Genomic DNA, 20233 nt, shown 5'->3' with positions numbered 1-20233 from the left:
CAGAAATTCACAAAGAAAACAATCAGGACTAGTTTGACACTTTCAAGTCGCACTTCAAATCCAGTTCTAAACACAGGACAACGTTTTTTTTTTAAACGGGGAGGCACACACAGTCTTCGGCTTTGCTTCCTTCACTGCTCTTACGATTTGACAGGATGTTCTCCCAACCCTCAAACTTTATTTGGTTGTCACTGATCTTGCACAAGTGAGATGCCAATCAATCCCGTGCACGTTTTCCTGAACTCCAGTCCGTATGTTGCGGCCGATCTCCAGTGGGAGGCGCCGCCCTCTGTCAATGGCACAGCCAAAGCTCAGCCGGCAGACGCTCCTCTCCCGACTGGCGGAGTGACTGGCAGCAAATCCTCTCCGTTTCTTTTTGCAACCCAAGAGGACAACCCAGTTTTTAAAAAAAGATATATTTTGCAGCCTCAGTCTTGTCCCGACCTGGAGTGTTGCAGACCTGCAAGAGGCAAAGGAGTTTCAGCAGATGGGAGCAGCAGCAGCAGCAGCCGGTGTGTCTCTCTCTGCTTTTTTGGTTTACCTCCTGCAGTTTTAGGAAGGAAGAGCATTTAAAGGTAGAAATGGGAAAGTTAAAGACCGCGGAAACGGAGTTGGGAGCTGCGAATCACCGGGGGTGGGATTGGATGTAGCAAGTGGGGTCTCCTCATTGAGAGTGTCCCTGACAAACAAACCAGACAGGCAGCATTTTCTCCTCGTTTCCTGCAGAGTTGGTGGCATGCAGAGTGGAGCAGATCTCCCTAGCATTCCTCAATATCCCCCCCCCCCCCCCAAGTTGGAGAGGGGGGGAACAGGTTTGTGAATATTGACCTGAGCCAGGTGAAGATGGAAAACCCTCTGCGTCCTTCTACCTGCCAGTAATACCGTTAGTCACCATGTCTGCACCAGTCAGCATTGATTGCAATGCATTCCCTATTGCTTCAAGCACCAACATTGCACAGGTATAGCCGCCCCCAGAAGCGTGGAACTTAATAAGAAGTGCAGTCTTGGAAGCCTCTCCCCACCCCCACCCCCGTGAATCAAAGCAATTGTCAAGATTTTCCTGTTGGATGCTGTGGAATGAAAGTAACTTTCAACCTGTTTTTCCCCCCCTCTCTTTCCCTTTCTCACCCACTCCCCAATCTCTCTTTCGCCCATCCCTCTCTCGCCAGAGGGTCGCTCATCAGCCAGAATGAAACGGTGAACTTTGCCTTGGCAAAAAGGTTTACTACTTCCTGGTCGTTTTTTTTGTCTCCTTTCCTCCATTCGCTGGTAGAATATTGAGCCCGGTCTCCCCTCCTCGACCCTGGCACCATGGCGAAGAGTGCAGAAGTGAAACTGGCCGTCTTCGGGAGAGCTGCCGTTGGCAAGTCAGGTAAGACGAGAGAAAAGAAAAGTGGCTGAAGCGACCTGTCACCAAGTGTGATTTTTAAAATATACCCCCCCTCTCTCTCCCCACCATGGTCTCAGCTCCTTTAATATGAGCTGTGCTGTAAATTGCAAACATACCAGGGGCTGTCATTGAGTACAAAGCAAAAAATGTGATCCATCCCATTCAAAAGGCTGGGGACGGGTGACTGGTTCGAATTGAAACGTGGAATTGGCAATATTTATCCGAATTCACTGAATGCATGAAAGGTCCATTCAAAGCCAAGTACCGCAAACAGTTCATTATTGGTGGTGGGGGCGGCAGTTGTTTTGATGTTTGTTGCTGCAGCTTTTCTCTTTGCCGGAGATTTCCTTTCACAAACAATTCCGTGTCTGAAACCGTGTGCTGGTATTATTTGCCCTTGCTGTACAGACTGTGCTCCACATTACAATGATCAAAGTGCCAGCTCCGAATGCAGGCAGCCAGCTCAGTCAGTGCCATCTGTGGGCGAATGCCCCCCCCCCCCCCCTTCCTACTCTCGCGAGTTGGCACCAGTGTTTTAGTTAGTGCTCGCTCCCAAAATGCAGGAGAGGTTTTTTTTTAGGCTTTCACTGAATTTTCTGAACATGCATAGTCACTGCTGGGATGGGGATCTGTATGTGTGTGTGAGGAGGGAGGATTGGGGGGGGGGGGGGATTTGGTGGAATATGGTTGCTGCCATATAGGGTTCACCAACTTGATAAAATGAAGAATGTGTTGTATCCAAAGCAGTGCAAATAATAAACCGCAGGGCATTTCATAGATGTCATAGAATTTACAGTGTAGAAGGAGGCCATTCGGCCCATCGAATCTGCACCAGCTCTTGGAAAGAGCACCCCACCCAAGGTCAACACCTCCACCCTATCCCCATAACCCAGCAACCCCACCCAACACTAAGGGCAATTTATCATGGCCAATCCACCTAACCTGCACATCTTTGGACTGTGGGAGGAAACCGGAGCACCTGGAACAAACCCACGCACACACGGGGAGGATGTGCAGACTCCGCACAGGCAGCGACCCAAGCCGGAATCGAACCTGGGACCCTGGAGCTGTGAAGCAATTGTGCTAATCACAAGGCTACCAGTAAAGAGATTAATGTGGAAACTGAAGCTGTGTGGAGAGACCCAGTTAGTTCTTGAAACTGATGTATGTTTTACCAAATAGCCACCTTTTCAGCAGTCTGCACTCTCATTCAGTGAGATCAAGTTTGATTTAATTTAATGCTTTCCATTTGATGAAAGGAGGAACATTCGCTCCCACCTAATTTACCTGATGTCAAGCTGCTGCCATTCGAGATCTCATTGACTCATACCTTTCTGTCAGTGCTTTTGATATTTTCGGCGCGATGACTTGAGGTCAAATTCCTCGAACAATCCACATGCCCTGATGATTGTCTTAATACATGGCGGAAAGATGGGAGTTACACTTTCAACTTGATTTTCAATGTATTATTTCCATCCTTTCTGATTTCACCAGCCAAGTTAGGGGCTGGTTTAGCACAGTACTGGAATGTGGCGACTAGGGGCTTTTCACAGTAACATCATTGAAGCCTACTTGTGACAATAAGCAATTATTATTATTAAGTTATCATAGACCCCTTCACAACTGGCCTCACAGTCGGTCTGCACTCTCCCCCAGGTTACGAGAAAGTGAAACTCATTCTGTGATCAGGTTGACCTGCAAATTACAGATTTGTTACGGTGCAGAAGGAAGCCATTCGGTCCATCACGCGTGCACTGGCTCTCCAACTGAACATTATGATTTGTGTCATTCGCCTGTTACCCTGCTCATTGTTTCGGTTCAAGCAACCATCTAATCCCCCCTTGAATGTCTCGATTGAACTTGCCCCCACCACACTTCCAGGCAGTGCATTCCAGACCTCGCGATGTGAAAAAGTTTTAAATTTTCATCAGCTTGTTCCACTGTCCAGCCCTGGGGAATCCAGCAATACCTGCTGTCAGACTTCAGGGGTATCCCTAGATGAATGTATTGTTAATAAAAAATAATTATTGTGAATTAAACCCCCATTTAAACAACCTGCAGCATCAAATCTTCTGAAACTTTATAAGCATTCATGGCATCATTATTGTCAATGGTAAAAGTGAGGAGATGATTGCAACGGTTAAATGGTATGATTAACGATTGGGACTCTTTCATCATGTTGGGCATTTCACGCTGATTATTTTCACTATAGTTTCAGCAATCTTAAGCAGAGCCCCAAAATAATTGCGAGGTGGCTTTGGGCTGATACCAGAGTAACATCTGCCGCAGATCCTGGTGGCCAACAGCACAGTGTAGAATTGGAGATACTGGCGCAGAAGTCCCTGTAGAGTGTCAGCAGAGTAAGCCAAATGTTCCAGAGAAAATAACAGATGGCGGACAAGCACCATGTTGTTATGTTTTACATGAATGCCTGGGAGCAGGTCTCAAAAGTTAGTTAGCAGGAGTAAGTCTTAGGATTGGAATTTATTTTTCAAGCTGAATATATTGAATTGTTGCCTTTCGTCATTAAAAAAAAAAAACGTCCTTTGCCTTCTACTTCAGAATCGCTCACCATTCCCTGATAGAAAGGATGGATTGGGGGATTAACGCCCAGGCATTGATTGTATCTGATTGCGGTGATGTACAGTCATGCAACTTCCAATATTCTTTCCTTTAGACCTATCATATGTCCCACACTGCACAACAGGCGACTATTTCACCTCCAACTCCTACAATACCATACTGCCGTAACAATTGCCTGGGGGGGTTTGCCTATATTTCCCACCTTACACTACCCACTCATGTGTGTCTATTCTTTGGTTTCCTGATAACTCTGCTGCTAATTTCACATGCTTGTGCAGCAATTCCATGCTGCTCTCCTTTCTCTGCCCTTTACCAGCAAGGGAAAGCAAAGGATGCATTCATAAGGAGTGCCAGGGTCCCAGGTTCAATTCCTGGCTTGGGTCACTGTCTGTTCGGAGTCTGCGCGTTCTCCCCGTGTCTGCATGGGTTTCCTCCGGGTACTCCGGTTTCCTCCCGCAAGTCCTGAGAGACGTGCTGTTAGGTAATTTGGACATTTTGAGTTCTCCCTCCATATACCCGAACAGGCGCCAGAATGTTGCGACGAGGGGCTTTTCACTTCATTGCAATGTTAATGTAAGCCTACTTGTCTCTCATCACTGGTGATATGAAGGCTGGGTTATTTCCATTTTCTCAACAGTGTTTCTTTACTTCCTTTTATTGATCTCACATTAGGAGTTGGACCTGTTGAAGAACAGTTCCATAAAATCCCTAGAGTGCAGAAGGAGGCCATTCGGCCCATCGATTCTACACCAACCCTCCAAAAGAGTACCACACCTAGGTCCACTCCCCTTCCTATCCCTGTAATCCTGTAACCCCACCTAACCTGGATATCTTTGTACACTAAGAGGCAATTTAGCATGGCCAGTCCACCTAACCTGCACATCTTTGGACTTTGTTCATGTGGAAAATGATACAGGAGGTTACCTGGAGAATGGAACCAGGTGCATGGATAGATGGAGAGGTGAAGATAATCTGGGACTTAAAAAAGATGAGGATAACATTTAGGGACACTGATCTCAGTACCATTGATCAGAATGGAAATAGACAAAAGATTAAAATAGAGAGAGGAATTGTGAAGTTAGAGGTGAGAGAGAGGAATTACTCTTCAGATAACCAACTTTTACTTGTTCTCTGTGCTTACTTGTTCTCTGTGCACAATGAGGTGATGGACAAGTCTCGACATGCATGTGAGAGTTAAATCTTGGGCAGAAACTTAATAGAAAAGTAAGTGCCATTGTGGGGGAAAATAAGTATTTTTGCCATAGAAGAATAAAAGTTTTTGGAGGTAGCTTTAGTTGTGGAGTTCCACTTGAAATCACTGGAGATTGGCCAAGAATCTCAATAAATGAAGCAAGACCAATGATAGAGCCATCAAAGGTAAAAGCATTCGGTTAACCCTTTGGGGAAGGAAGAAATCACAACTTTAAAGGACTGAAATATGCTAGATTATTACTGCTCCATGAATGAGTAAGGACAAAATAAAGATGAGTTGATTTGATCATTGGATTCAAAGTGGAGTGTGGCCTTTGAGAACTTTGAAGAAAGCTTATGAACAGTGAAATTATCAGCAAAAGACATTAGTGCGGGATGACGGAGTAACTCATTGATGCAAGGGACAAATTAGGTATGAGTGGAAAACACTTTGTTAATGCGTAAAAAGTGTCAGAGGATGAACCATCAACTGCAGCAGAGATTTTGAGAGGAAGCTAGTCAGGCATGAACATCTTTTGGATGGAAGCTACATGCCAGTTGCTTGTTCAGATCTTGTGAAAGATTTACTGCAGGTTCTGCATCGGCAGGATCCTCCGCTTTGCTGGCAGTGGGTTTCCCAACGGCATGCGATGGCCACAACACGGGAAATCCCATTGGCTGGCCCGCCTTTAGTTTCCTTCAGTGCATTTTTATTTTGTGGGCACATCACTAAAGGAACAAAGGTAAAGGCGATAATCATTGGCCACTTAGTCAAGACTTTTGGTCCTAAATATATGGTAGATACAAACCTTTATTTCCCATCTTCCCTATTTTAGGAGCTTGTTATACAGGGAGTATTGGAAATGATCTCACATCATGTTCCCACTCTTTTTTCCTTAAATTTGTCCTGATGACATTATTTTAAAGCATTGAGATTGAACATGCTGACACTATTGCAGGCCAATAATATCACAATTTTGGAATGTAACTCCGTCAACTGTTAAAAGTGACCTTATTTACCAAAACTTTTAAAATTAAAACATAACCATCAGTTGAAACAATGTGAAATTCTAAAAGGAGAATAATAAATTGTGAAAGCTCCCGGCTTTATTTTGATGGTGTCCCTCGTAACGTTGACTTCATAGGGTTTACTTCAGTGTTTTACTTTCAGGATGACTAAGGATACACCAAGGCAAATTTGACACACCCGAGATCCTGGTGTGGTAGGGAAATTACAGTTGCTCTCCATGATTTTCCATGCATTAATTTTCTGAGGAAATCCAACATCTAATTTGCTGAACCGATCCCCAATGGGAAAAACTGCATGCCAAACAGACTTCTCTCCTAATGACTCAAATAAATACCTATACGACAGGGGGCTTCCACTTCCACTCATGGATCTGAGGCCCTAAGAGGCAAGGTGCAAAAAGAAAAGTGCCAATTGAGAGGGCTGAAGCCATGATGGGGAAATATGGCATTGGAGGCAGTTTGGAGAAGGTTCACTGGATTGTTTCCTGGGATGAAGAAGTTGTTCCAGGAGGATATCTTGAGCAGGTTGGGCGCTTACTCATTGCAGTTTCCAAGATTGAGAGGTGAAAAATAAATGATTCTGTTGGGGTTAACAGGGTAGACACTGAGGATGCTTCGCCTCATGGGGAATCTAGATCTGAGGGCACTGTATCAAAATAAGGAGTCTCTTACTTAAGTTGACAGTGCGGAGCAATTTCTTTTCTCAAAGGGTCATAAATCTTTTGAATTCACTACCTCCGAGATTGTGTATGTTCAAGGCTGAATTAGACAGCTTCTTGAACTAGAGGAGCATCAATGGTATGGACGACAGGTAGGAAAGTGGAACTGAAGCCAAGGCTAGAACATCCATCATTTTATTGAATGGTGTGGCAAGCTCAAGGTGCTGTGTGCCTTACTCCTGCTCCTATTTCTTATGCTCCTATGTTAAGTATTGAGTAATCATGACTGCTGGGTTAAAACACTTCTGGCAGTTGTACTGCGTTGACCTCCGGGATTCTTGCGGGATCCTGACCTTCTCCCTCACTCCATCCCAGCTTTGGAGCATTCTGAACTTTATACCCAGCCGCACACTTTAAAAAAAAAAAAGGATGAATTGTGTTCGGTAAGGAAAATACACTGCTACCACAAAGATTGTCAGAAGAATCAATTAGAAAATAAAGCATTATATGAACACCGTTAGAACTTATTAAACTAACCACTATAATTGGTGTGATAATCCTCACGTGACCCACGGGGACGACCCGATTGATCTCCCGACGGGCCTCATGGAATATAAGCTTCCCTGTTAACGGGTGGCGGCCTATCAACTAGGGCTCATAGAATCAACCGTAAAAGCCTGCCTGAATTGGGACTGGAATGATCGGTTGCCCTGGTTGGGACTTATGTGTTGTGTGCCGCGTGCAGCCTTTTGTTTAGCTGAAAATACATCGGCATTTGAATTCACCTTCTCGGGACACCTGAGCTTTTATAATTGCCAAAGCCAAAATATGATCATTAGTTGAGTAGATTTGTATTGTGGAAAAAGTAGGCTGTGAAAGTCATTCCATAGTGTTGTAGTCCTATATCTAAACTTATGTTTATATTAGTGAGGTTTATTATTGACCTATTGTGGTAATTGATGTCAGCCTTGGCTGAGAGATTGCACTCCTGCCTCTGAGTCAAAAAGTCATGGCTTCAGATCCCACTCGAGACATGTGGCTATAACCTTGGCTGACACTTCAGTGCACCAGGGAAGGAGGTTCTATCTTATGAATGCGATATTAAACTGCATCTCCATCTGCTCTCTGAGGTGGATGGGATTGGCGTAATTGAAAGAATAGCAAGGCAGTTTTGGTCAGTTCTTGCCCCATAGCCAATGCCATTACAGCAGATCATCAAGCCATTGCTGTTTGTGGGATTTTGCTATATGCATATTGGCTGCCCTGCATTGCAGTAGTAATTACAATTCAAAATGAATATGCTGTTCAGCACTTTGGAATGTGGTAGGCCAGAGTGCCCACTTCATTGTTTGCTATACAAAATGGGAGTTCTACAATTAAGGGAAATACATTGTAAGTGATTATACAAAGTAAATCAATTTGTTTCATTTAGGGGTAGTTACCATGACTAAACGTCAAGCTGAGAATAACTTGTGATTTTGTTTTGTCTTTCTTAATCCTTTCATGGGATGTCTCACTGGCAAGATCAGCATTTGTTGTCCAAACCTAATTTCAGAGAGCAGTTAAGAACCAACCACATTACTGTGGCTCTGGAGTCACATGTAGGCCAGACTGGGTGAGGATGACAGATTTCCTTCCCTAAAGGACGTTAGTGAACCAGATGGGTTTTCATAATAATGAGACTCGTTTTCAATTCCAGATTTTATTAATTCACAAGCTACTGTGGTGTGATTTGAACCCATGTCCCCAGAGCATTAGCCTCATCCTCCGGAGTGCTGGACTAGTGATATTACCACCACCATCTCCCCACGTAGCAATGCAAATGATATTTTTACAGATTTGTTGTGTTGAGCATGTGTTCCCTCCTGTATCTTTTGTCAGAGAGGTTTAATGTTATGCGGCAGGATCCTCCATTTCGCCGGCAGCGCACTCACGCCCACGGATTTCCTGACAGCGAGGAGGTGCCCAAAGTGGAAAATTGGCCGGCTGGCGAAACGGAGGATCCCGCTGCTGGCGGGGGCGCCCCACCACCAGAAACGAATGTGGTGGGACAGAAAATCTCGCCCAAGACTTTCCAGTTTGTACATTTGTACGTTAATTCTCCTGCGTAGAAACTCTGCACGATCTACACATTTTTGTATCAACCACTCACATTTTGTAACTCTTACAAATTAAAACTTGCTAAATTTAGGTAATTGTGATAATTACAGACAACTGAAGTGTCACCGTTGCTATTAGTTTAACTGTTGAAAGAACGTTTTCTTAAAGCTTTTCCTCTCCCCCTCCTATGTTGGCTATTCTCACCTGTATATTTTTATGTGCAAACCAAAGAACTATAAAGATTCATATCACTTGGCTGTGATACTCTTTGCCTGAGCAATTCAAAGCTAACCCTTCTGCCCTGTTCTCTCCCCATTGCCTCATATCTTTATCACTTTCTAATGCATACAGTTTTCCTTTAAAATGTGCAAAATCTCTTATGTCAGAGCCATCCCCTGAGGTGATATATTCCATATCCCAACACCGCTCTGTGTAAAGAAAACACCCTTAAACTTTCCCCTCACACTCAGCCAGAATTTTAAATTGATTACCCTTCATCAGAAGAAGTAGCCTTTCCCTATTCGCTTACATAGAAATGCTTCATAAATTTTAAAGAAAACCTCTGTTGTTTTATGTCAGCCTTGGCACAATGATGGCACACTTGCCTCTCAGTCAGAAGAAGGTCATGCATTTAAGGCCCACACCAGAGACCTGAGCAAATAATTTGGGCTGACACATCAGTACATTGCTTAAGGTTTCAGCCATCAGATGATCTGTTAAATGTTGCCCCCTTCAACTCTCTCCAATGGCCAGTTAAATGTTGCCCCCTTCAGCCTTCTCCGATGGCCGGAAAATAAATTCTACGACACTCCTTGAGCTTTCACAATGTCCTGACCGACACTTGCTATTCATTCAGCATCACTAAAACATATTGCCTGATCCTTTATCTTATTGCTGCTTGTGTGCCCTATTTCCTTGCCACCTCTATAATCTGAACTGGACTAGCCATATTAATACTGTGGCTACCAGGGCAGGTTAAAGGCTAGGAATCCTATGGCAAGTAATTCGCCTCCTGACCCCGCAAAGCCTGTCCACCATCTACAAGGCACAAGTCAGGAGTGTAATGGAATACTTGCCTGGATGAGTGCCGTTCGAACAAAATTCAAGCAGTTCGACACCATCCAGGACAAAGCAGCCCGCTTGATTGATTCTCCTTCCACAAACATTCAAACCCTCCATCACCGATGAACAGTGGCAGCCTTGTGTACTATGTACAAGATGCACTGCAGTAACTCACCAAGGTTCCTTCGTCAGCACCTTCCAAACCCACGAACACTACCATCTAGAAGGACAAGAGCAGCAGATACCTGGGAACCGCATCACCTGGAGGTTGCCATCCAAGTCGCTCACCACCCTGACTTGGAAATATATCGCCATTCCTTCGCTGTAGCTGGGACAAAATCCTGGAACTCCCTCCCTAATAGCATAGTGGGTATATCTACACCTCAAGGACTGCAGCGGTTCAAGAAGGTAATTCATCGCCACCTTCTTAAGGGCAACTAGGTATGGGCAATAAATGCTGGCCTAACCAGCAATGCCCACATCCCATAAATGAATAAAAAAAATAAAAATAAAACCCCCTCCATCCTCAGAGATATGTGCTTCTTCAATTTTCTTAATCATACGCCTTGATACCATTCAGCTATCAAGATCCTAAGCCCTGGATACTTCCCAGTATCTCAATCCTCTTCTCATAACTATAGTTTCTCATTCCTGGAATATCTAACTTGTGTCTATGCTGTAAGCTGTCAATGGCTTTACTGTCCTTTACTTTCTTATTGATATACATTTCAATATTATTTGACCTTTTATATTGCTTTATCTACCTTTTCTGAGAATTATGTGACAAATCTTCTTGTGCTCTCTTCAGTGCCTTTCTGTTAAGGCTGTATGGAGTAATACAATTGTGCCTGACTTTGTCTACCCACTCTGTTAACTTGTATGCCTCTTCCTGAAGTTGGTTAAAATCCTCTTCAGAGTTTGCCCAACCTACTAACTTTATGTTGTCAGCCAATTGCATTCAAATCACAAGCTTCTTGCTGTGAAAAAGTGGAAGTGAAAGCACTTAGCTCCCTTTAATGTGGTGAGGAGTTGTCAATCATAGCAAGAGTGTTTATGACAGTATGGTTGGCATCAATTAGTACTTGAGACGCATTCAAGTACTTTTTCCCAGGGTAGAGGGATCACTCACATAGATGATTTGCAGTTGGGGACCAAAGGCAATGTGTCCAAGTTTGCAGACGACACTAAGATGAGTGGAAAAGCAAAATGTGCAGAGGATACTGGAAGTTTGAAGAGGGATTTGGATAGGTTAAATGAATGGGCTAGGGTCTGGCAGATGGAATACAATATTGACAAATGTGAGGTTATCCATTTTGGTAGGAATAACAGCAAAAGGGATTATTATTTAAATGATAAAATATTAAAACATGCTGCTGTGCAGAGAGACCTGGGTGTGTTAGTGCATGAGTCGCAAAAAGTTGGTTTACAGGTGCAACAGGTGATTAAGAAGGCAAATGGAATTTTGTCCTTCATTGCTAGAGGGATGGAGTTTAAGACTAGGGAGGTTATGCTGCAATTGTATACGGTGTTAGTGAGGCCACACCTGGAGTATTGTGTTCAGTTTTGGTCTTACCTGAGAAAGGACATACTGGTACTGGAGGGTGTGCAGAGTAGATTCACTAGGTTAATCCCAGAGCTGAAGGGCTTGGATTTTGAAGAGAGGTTGAGTAGACTGGGACTGTACTCGTTGGAATTTAGAAGGATGAGGGGGGATCTTCTAGAAACATCCCCTTTCTGTGTCCTATGGGAACATCTTTATTTCTGGGACCATCTTTACTTCCCTGCCCTGCCACCTCATATTTAATGATATACTAATTATTTTTCCCAGTTTGTTCATTCAGCCAAATCCTTCGTTTTCTCTCTGAATGTTGCCTTTTTTTCTACTCCAGTGCCTTTATCTTTTTCTCTTCATTGTCTTTTTATTTCTTGGACCTAACTAGGCAGAGGTCACTTTGAACCTTGAATATGCCTTTTTTTATCAGCCACTTTTGTTCATGAAATGAGTAATTGCAGTAAGTATTTATTCAATAAAGATGATGCAAAAATGCCAGGATGGTAACAAAATAATTAACCTCTGATCAGTCTCTTTGAGAATTATATTGACACAGGTGAGGAACCTATAACCTTGCGTTGGCCTCAGACTTATTTGCTCTATTCTGTGTCGAGAATCATAGTATGCTAGAGTGCCAGCTGGAATCATACAATGTGCCGTGAACATTGAATTCTGAATTCTTCAATATACCATCAAGGAGGATGCAGAATAAACTGTAGATTTTATATAACGAAGGAGGAAAGTCTTCAGAAGCAAAGGCACATATCTCTAAAGAGCTGTATTGCGAGCAACAATCTTGTGTGTCTGTGCATGTGTGCAAAAGGGAGGAAACTGATTCTTTAAATATGTGAAGAGCTTGCCAAGTGGAGACAGGAAAGGGGTTGGAAATTTAACAAAATAGTCTGTCAAAATGTACGACACAAATCCCCAAACTGTGTTACTTGTTTATGATCTTACTGTGTGTTTCAGAACGGCAGGCGGGATCCCTCTGATTGGATTATGCACTTAAGTGCACGGGGTGCAACATTTGTGCTAGATTTTGTCAGTGAGAAGCGCCTTGTTTATTTTAAGGGGTGTTTTTGAAAAAGTGATTTTTAGCGTGGGCTGCATGAAGGGAGTTTGAGTACAGAAGCTTTGCTGGTTCTGAGTGTTGCCCTGAAGAATGCGGTGTGGAAATCAGGAACTAGGGTAGAGGGGAAGCAAAACTTTATTCAGTCAGGAGTAGGAATCCAGTAAGTGCACATCCGAAGCAGCCCAAGTATACCCAACGCAAGCTGATACAGGATAAGCCAAGCTTGGTTTGAGTTATTATGTATTTTACCAATAAATATCTAGATCAGTTATTATTAATTTATTTACACAATAAATATCTAGATGTTAAAATGATCCCTAAGTTAGTTTTTATCGATTTTTCACTTCTACCTTGACACCGATGTCACCTGGTGAGGTATATGAATCCTACTATTTCCGCAATACTTAAGGCATTTTGCTCTGTTGGTGAAATTGTTAGGATTCTGAACTCTACCCCTTAGGAGACTTTACCCCTTAGGAGTGTACATTCGGGAATCTTGCGTGTCCTTGCACTTAATGCGTTTTCATCTACAAATTGTAGAGGAAAGATGTGTGATGAAAGTGTGCACTTAATGAAAATGTATCTTGGTGTGTCTATTTCAAAGGCATGTGAGCAAAACTGGTGTTCGGTATGGTTCGTAATATTTGTACTCTCCATTACCCCATCAAGAGCTTTGTCACCCGTAATATTACCACTTTGCTTGCTGTAGCTCCTTATCAGTCCACCTCCCACCTTATTTTCTTGGACTCCCCTCACTTTGCCAGATTTTCCTTTGGTTTCTCCGCTCGCAGTTTCCTGACTGAGATGACGTCTGTACAATTAAAGATGTTTATTTTGAATAAGATAAATTTGGAAAACAAATTTATTTGCATAGCCTGCTAAAATGTAACTTTAAAGTCTTGCACACTCCCTGATTTTTTTTTTTCACGTACAAAATGGAAAATGTGCCACCATTTTGTTTTGATAAAGCTGTGGTTTTCTCCAGTCTGGATTTTGAGCAAACTGGCATTCATTTGAGTGTTAATGGTGCAAATGATACAAAGGCTTGGCATTTACATCGCTGAAACAGGATATAAAGAGGCTTAAAAACAGTTTTGAGGATTAGAAGCTCACAATTTGCCAATATTAAAAATAAACAGTTGGAAAAAGGTGCCCTTGGTGAATTATTGGGCCAGCACAGAGCCCAGAATGGATCATATTTCCTTGTTTTAATGAGGTTCGGCACCATACTGTTGTCAGGAACAAATGCTGTGAAGTCAGTGACTGCGCTGGAATAGTATACGGTGTCATCTCATTTCTCTGTTTCTCATGCTAAGTAATTACTTTGGGGAGCTTTTTTACAAAAAAGGAAGTTTTGACCTTCTCTCAAGTGTGGAGAAAAACAAGAGCTTGTAAAGACTTACCTTTTATGAGACTTGACTCAGGTTGAGCACACTCCGCAGATGTTTTGAGATCATGTCCTACCCCAGAGAATCTAGGCTATAGGCTAGCGTATGGTGCAGTACCAAGAGAATGCTGCACTGTCTGATGTGCACTCTTCTGTTTGCCAGTAAAGCAGATTATCTGGTAATTGTAACATTGCTGTTTTTTGTACCTTGCTGTTTATTGTACCTTGCTGTGCACAAGTTGGCAGCCGGATTTCATTGCAATAGAGTCCTAGAGATGGTTGGAGCACAATCGCAAAGCCTTTGACCAAGTAGAAACCAAGCCTGAACTAGCTGATCACCATGATGGAGGGCTCTCTGTCGTCATTAAGCCTGTCAAGCATGGCAGACTTGGAATCGGTGCCACTCACCTGGCCATGTTTATTCCTCCAAAATAACCAGTTACAATGGAAGTCTTGCTCAAAGACATCTCATTCCAGTAGAAAAACATTATATGCTCCCAATTATTCTACGTCGGAAGCTGCACGCTGCTAATTGAGTGCTGGATGCCTGTGGCGATTAAACAGTTACTGCAAGAGCCCATCGGGCTACAAATGATTACACCTAGAACAATGTGGTTTTTCTGAATCCTGAATCTGGAACTTCCGATATCAGTTTAAAATTGTGTCACTACTGAGGGAGCACTGCATTGTTGGAAGCTTCTTCTTTCGGATGAGATATTAAACCAACGCTCTGTTGGCCCTCTTGGGTGGGCATTGGGTTTGAGAGCACAGTTATGAAGAAGAACAGAATCCTTAGAATCCCTACAGTGCATTAGGAGGCCATTCAGCCCATCAAGTCTGCACCGACCCTCTGAAAGAGCACCCTACTTAGGCCCACTCCCCTGCCCTATCCCCGTGACTCCACCTAACCTGCACATTTTTGGACACTACGTGATAATTTGGCATGGCCAATCCACCTAACCTGCACATCTTTGGACACTAAGGGACAATTTGACATGTCCAATCCACCTAATCTGCACATCATTGGACACTAAGGAACAATTTGGCATGGCCAATCCACCTAACCTGCACATTTGGACTGTGGATGATAAGAGTAGGTGAGCTCTCTCTGTTATCCATGCAGATATCTATCCCTGGACCAACATCACAAAAACAAGTTATCTCTACATTATCACATTGCTGTTTGTGGAACCTTGCTCTGTGCAAATTGGCTGCTGCATTTCCAACATTACAACAATGATTGAGTTTCAAAAGTACTCTATTAGCTGTAAAGCGATTTGAAATATCCTTAGGCTGAGAAGCATGCTCATAAATGCAAAGTTTCCTTTTTTTCCCATTCTTTATATCATACATTGCTCTACTGCTTGACAAAGCTTTTATATGTTCTACATTGATGAAAAGACAGTGTGCTCTCATAGTAAAGGATTATGTCCATCACATGCTCCATTATGCTGGACTTCCTGTCGTGCAGCTCTTTCTCAATGCCCTTGCTCATGTCTTAAACACTATCTGTCTCAAAATAAATAAAGAGGCCATGATCTACTGGCCTTGTTGTGCCTGACTTGTGTCCGAACGAGGCCGTGCCTCTTGCGGGATTTAACAGCCGCGTTACGTCTCGCGAGATCTAACAAGATCTCATGAGACGTCGCGATCTGGATCTTGCTCACAATGGGTAAGATCCAGATTTGCATATTCAAGTGTGCAGTGAGGCGTATGGAGTTACCCAAGGCTGGGATCTAACGCCCGCGCCTCAGAGACCCCAAGCGAGCGGCATTTAGTACTGGTCTCCACCAACGTAGATTAGGCATACCGGCACTTGCAGTAGAGGGAGGGTCCATGGCAATTGGAGTGCCAGGGTACCCTCAGTGCCACCCAGGCATTGTAGTACTGTCAGGTTGGCAGAGGCATTCGTGCCAGGCAGGCAGTGCCAAGGTGCTCAGATGGCATCTTGCCCCCGCCAGGGATCGAGCCCAGGGCACCCTGTCCTTATGGGGTGCGGTGCAGGGGCCTCGAGGTCACCTTCATTGGTAAGTTGGGTGTTGGCGGGTTCAGAGGCCATAGTGACGGGTTCAGAGATCTGACGACCAGAAATGAAGCAGAGTCCATTTAATAACAGAGTCGTTCTCTGCATTGCCAGAGCCGGGAAACACCTGGCTAAACGCTTCCGGCACGGGACTCTGTTTCATTTCCGTTAAATCATGCATAGAGACCTTTCGAGGAGCAGCAATCATGGTTCGATCGCTAATCTTGAACTCTCTCCCGCCTCGATGCTGTCAGGCATTTCATGCCATGTCTTCTGAGCCCAGCTTTTCCAGAGATTGGGAATGTAATAATAATAATAATCGCATATTGCCACAAGTAGGCTTCAATGAAGTTACTGTGAAAAGCCCCTAGTCGCCACATTCCGGCGCCTTTTTGGGGAGGAAATGAAGGGAATTGAACCAGCGCTGCTGCCTTCTGCATTACAAGCCAGCTGTCATAGCCCACTGTGCTAAACCAGCCCCTAGTGTACCTTGGAACGCCATCGGATCACAGTAGAAGTAATAAAATTTATAGAATCCTTCCCTGAAGGAGGCCATTCAGCCCATAGAGCATGCGCCGATCTCTGAAGGAGCACCCTATCTAGGCCCACATCCCCATCCTATGCCCCTGTAGTAGAGTGTGGGCAAGACGGGATGTGCTCCTTTTTCATGGCACCAGCTGCTGTATTGTAAGTTTAAAGGTTCAGTATGAATGTTAATGAATGGTTGAGTGGATGAATGAGTGAATGGAGAAGGTGACAGGATGGGGTAAGTGAGTTGGTTGGACGAGGTAGTTGGTAAGGTGACAAGTGGATGAGGTTGATGGGTAAGGTGAAAGTTAGATGAGTTGGGAGGTTAGTAGGGTGGCAGGTGAGGATGGTGGCATGTGGGTAGGTGGTTTGGGGAAGAGGTAGCTGGGGTAAGTTGCTGAGAGTAGCTGGACTTGTCAAGTCTGGTTGGGAAGGTCCTCTGGTCGGTAAGGCCGGGGTGGTCAGGGGGTTAGTCGGAGGGTCAAGAGGTAGCCTGAGGGGATCAGGTGGTTCGTTAGATGGTCGGAGGATGGTCTGGGGATCTGTAGTCGGGAGGGATGGTCATGGGTAGTTGGTGGGGGGAGTCAAGGGGTAGTCAGGTGGTAGTGAGGTGTGGTCAGGGAATAGTCCTGAGGTCAGGGGTGGTTGTGGAGGATCAGTGTAAATTAATGGGACTCTGTTCTGTAGTCATCCAGATGTTAGACTAGGTTTTTTATGTCTAACATTTCCTGGGTAACTATCCAGGTAACTGAGTAGGAAGTGTCTGAAGTCTCCAACTCTAACTCTGAGTTGGCGACATCTGCAGAGCATCTCGGGAGCCGAAGAAATGACCTGTCCGAACTTCAAACTTCCTATTCAACGCCCCATGATGGTTATTGCATCAGGACTCTGCGAGACCCTCTGGAACATCTTGCCTCATACATCTGGTCTCCGATGATCTGAAAACCGCGAGATCTGGGTCAGAAATCCCCCTGTGCCTTGAGCATTCAGATACCTGACAGGACTATGTGCAAGATCTGAAGTAGAATTGTTATTTGGGAATTTGCCAAGAATAGTGTTAAAGCTCAATAATCAAAACATCTGTCAAGAATTTAATTTATTGGTGTTGAGGATGAGTTTAAGAGTGACCTGTTTAAAGTAGCATATTTGATAAATAGTGTTGGTTGCAGGAGGCTCACTAATGTTATGAATACATCACATCCATATCCTGGCAAATCAAAGAACAAAGAAGTACAGCACAGGAACAGGCCCTTCGGCCCTCCAAGCCGTGCCGACCATGCTGCCCGACTAAACTACAATCTTCCACACTTCCTGGGTCCGTATCCCTCTATTCCCATCCTATTCATGTATTTGTCAAGATGCCCCTTAAATTTCACTATCGTCTCTGCTTCCACCACCTCCTCCGGCAGCGAGTTCCAGGCACCCACTACCCTCTGTGTTTAAAAAAAAAAAAAAAAACTTGCCTCGTACATCTACTCTAAACCTTGCCCCTTGCACCTTAAACCTATGCCCCCTAGTAATTGACCCCTCTACCCTGGGGAAAAGCCTCTGACTATCCACTTTGTCTATGCCCCTGTAATAATCGCATATTTTCACAAGTAGGCTTTAAGGAAGTTACTGTGAAAAGCCCCTAGTCACCACATTCTAGCGCCTGTTCGGGGAGGCCAGTATGGGAGTTGAACCCGTGCTGCTGGTATTGTTCTGCATTGCAAGCCAGCTATTTAGCCCACTGTGCTAAACCCCCTGGACACCAAATACATTAAAACAATGTCCATGCATGTGTAGATTTCATAGAATTTACAGTGCAGAAGGAGGCCATTCGGCCCATCGAGTCTGCGCCGGCTCTTGGAAAGAGCACCCTATCCGAGGTCCACACCTCTACCCTATCCCCATAACCCAGTAACCCCACCCAACACTAATGGCAATTTTGGACACTAAGGGCAATTTATCATGGCCAATCCACCTAACCTGCACATCTTTGGACTGTGGGAGGAAACCGGAGCACCCGGAGGAAACCCACGCACACACGGGGAGGATGTGCAGACTCCGCACAGACAGTGACCCAAGCCGGAATCGAACCTGGGACCCTGGAGCTGTGAAGCAATTGTGCTATCCACAATGCTACCGTGCTGCCCTAGTGTCTTCAGAAATTAAAATTTGCTATAGTTTGTGCCTGACATAGACTCTGTCTAATATTAATCGGGATTAATTTGATATTGAATCTATGGCAGAGTTGTGTGTGTTAGCCAGTCAGATTATAACATCAATCAGCTACTGTGGCATCTTATTGAAATTTGCCTGTTTGATCTCTGTTTTTGGATTCTCTTATTCAGCGAAACCTGGAAACTTGTGAAATTGTGCAATACGTATTGATATAGAATATGCCTCGGGTACCAAAGTTTCCAATAATTAACTATTGATTATCAATGATAGCGATGGTCACTTCATTTAGCACAGCACTTGTGTATTTACCAGGCTGCTAATCCAGTGCTCCTAGGCATGGTCAGTGCTGAAGGAACCCTGAGCTGAAAGAGCCCGCTGTTCCCCAGGGGTATGTTTTTGAACATTGCACTTCTGGTGCAGATGGTCAAGCAGATTGGATGATTAGGCATGGAAATTAGCAATCAGAAACATGACTGTCCACATGTCATGCCCGGAGTCAGCTCCTAACCCTCTATGTACTCCAGTTAATGCTGATCTGGCTCCTGTGGTGCCATTTCCAGGCGATCGGAGTCTGTTGTGTGGTACCCTGGTACCCCTGATGCAACCTGGGAACATTTGCATGGCCAACTGGGTGGCACTGCCAGGGTGCCAAGCTGGCAGTCCCAAGGTGCTCGGGTATTAGTTTGTCTGTGCCAGGGCTTGGACCCTGCCATTCGAGAAGGGGTGAGGGGGTGGCTCGAGGATCCCCCAATCGGGGCGTTGGGGGTGGCCGCGATGGGCGGTTGAGAGATCGGGGCGGCATTTAAAAATGGGACTTTTTTTTTCTTGTTAAATCGTGCCTGTGCAGTGTCAGTACCTGAGCTGGTGGCTGTGAGTATGAGCGAGTGACAGTGTTTTCCTCTCTTCCTGTTCTTCCACCGCTGCCCGGTCAGATTGCAACTCTTGTGTATCTGGAAGGAGAAAAGCCCAAAATGAAGATTGTGGTGAGGGGAGGGATAGAAGGGAAGAGGGGCAAACTTGCACCGTTTGCAGCTTGCAAATTACAGGAAACTGTGGGATTAAAGGGAAGTGGGATGTAGGATTAGCAATGAGGAGACCATCAACCTCGTTAATTTCTGCTTCGCCACTGGCCACTACCTCAGTCATTACTGCTCCCAATGACGGTGAACACCGTCTCCACTTTGGGACGTAATCCCAACATTTTGGAACGGCTGTCTCCAACTGTGCGCCACTTTATCCTGCAAATGAGATGCAAGTGAGTCAGTGAATATGATGGGTGGGAATTTCCACCCTCTTGGGAGGGGCAGCAGGGGGAACCAGAAGAGCCTGCCGGTGGGAATGGCCGGAAAATCCCACACTGTGTGTTTTTGCGATGTGTCAGTCACGGTTGAATTACTGGCAGTGCGTGCAGACTGTGAGGTATGGGTGTGAGGCTTGCAGTCCATGCATGGTGAGGTGTATGAATGTTTGGTCAGATGGAGATTATTGCGAGGT

At 44.6% G+C, this 20233-nt stretch overlaps 1 protein-coding gene across 4 annotated transcripts in view; it reads left to right on the top strand.

Moving 5' to 3' along the window:
• Positions 1–296: 296 nt before the first annotated feature.
• The window catches only part of rerg (RAS-like, estrogen-regulated, growth inhibitor), a 71483-nt gene continuing 51546 nt past the window's right edge, over positions 297–20233 (top strand). Inside the window, exons 1-2 of one of the 4 annotated variants that reach the window (XM_072471707.1) lie at positions 297–512; positions 1274–1372. In XM_072471707.1, coding sequence (XP_072327808.1) covers positions 1312–1372 — 61 coding nt within the window. In that variant the 5' untranslated portion in view covers positions 297–512; positions 1274–1311. Of the gene's footprint in view, positions 576–1169; positions 1373–20233 lie in introns of all 4 variants that reach the window. The other 3 variants (XM_072471708.1, XM_072471705.1, XM_072471706.1) reach the window with 3 other exon arrangements.

Source organism: Scyliorhinus torazame, chromosome 13, assembly GCF_047496885.1.
Source record: "Scyliorhinus torazame isolate Kashiwa2021f chromosome 13, sScyTor2.1, whole genome shotgun sequence".
In the NCBI taxonomy this organism is placed as follows: domain Eukaryota; kingdom Metazoa; phylum Chordata; class Chondrichthyes; order Carcharhiniformes; family Scyliorhinidae; genus Scyliorhinus; species Scyliorhinus torazame.
This window is presented reverse-complemented; position numbering and strand designations above follow the sequence as displayed.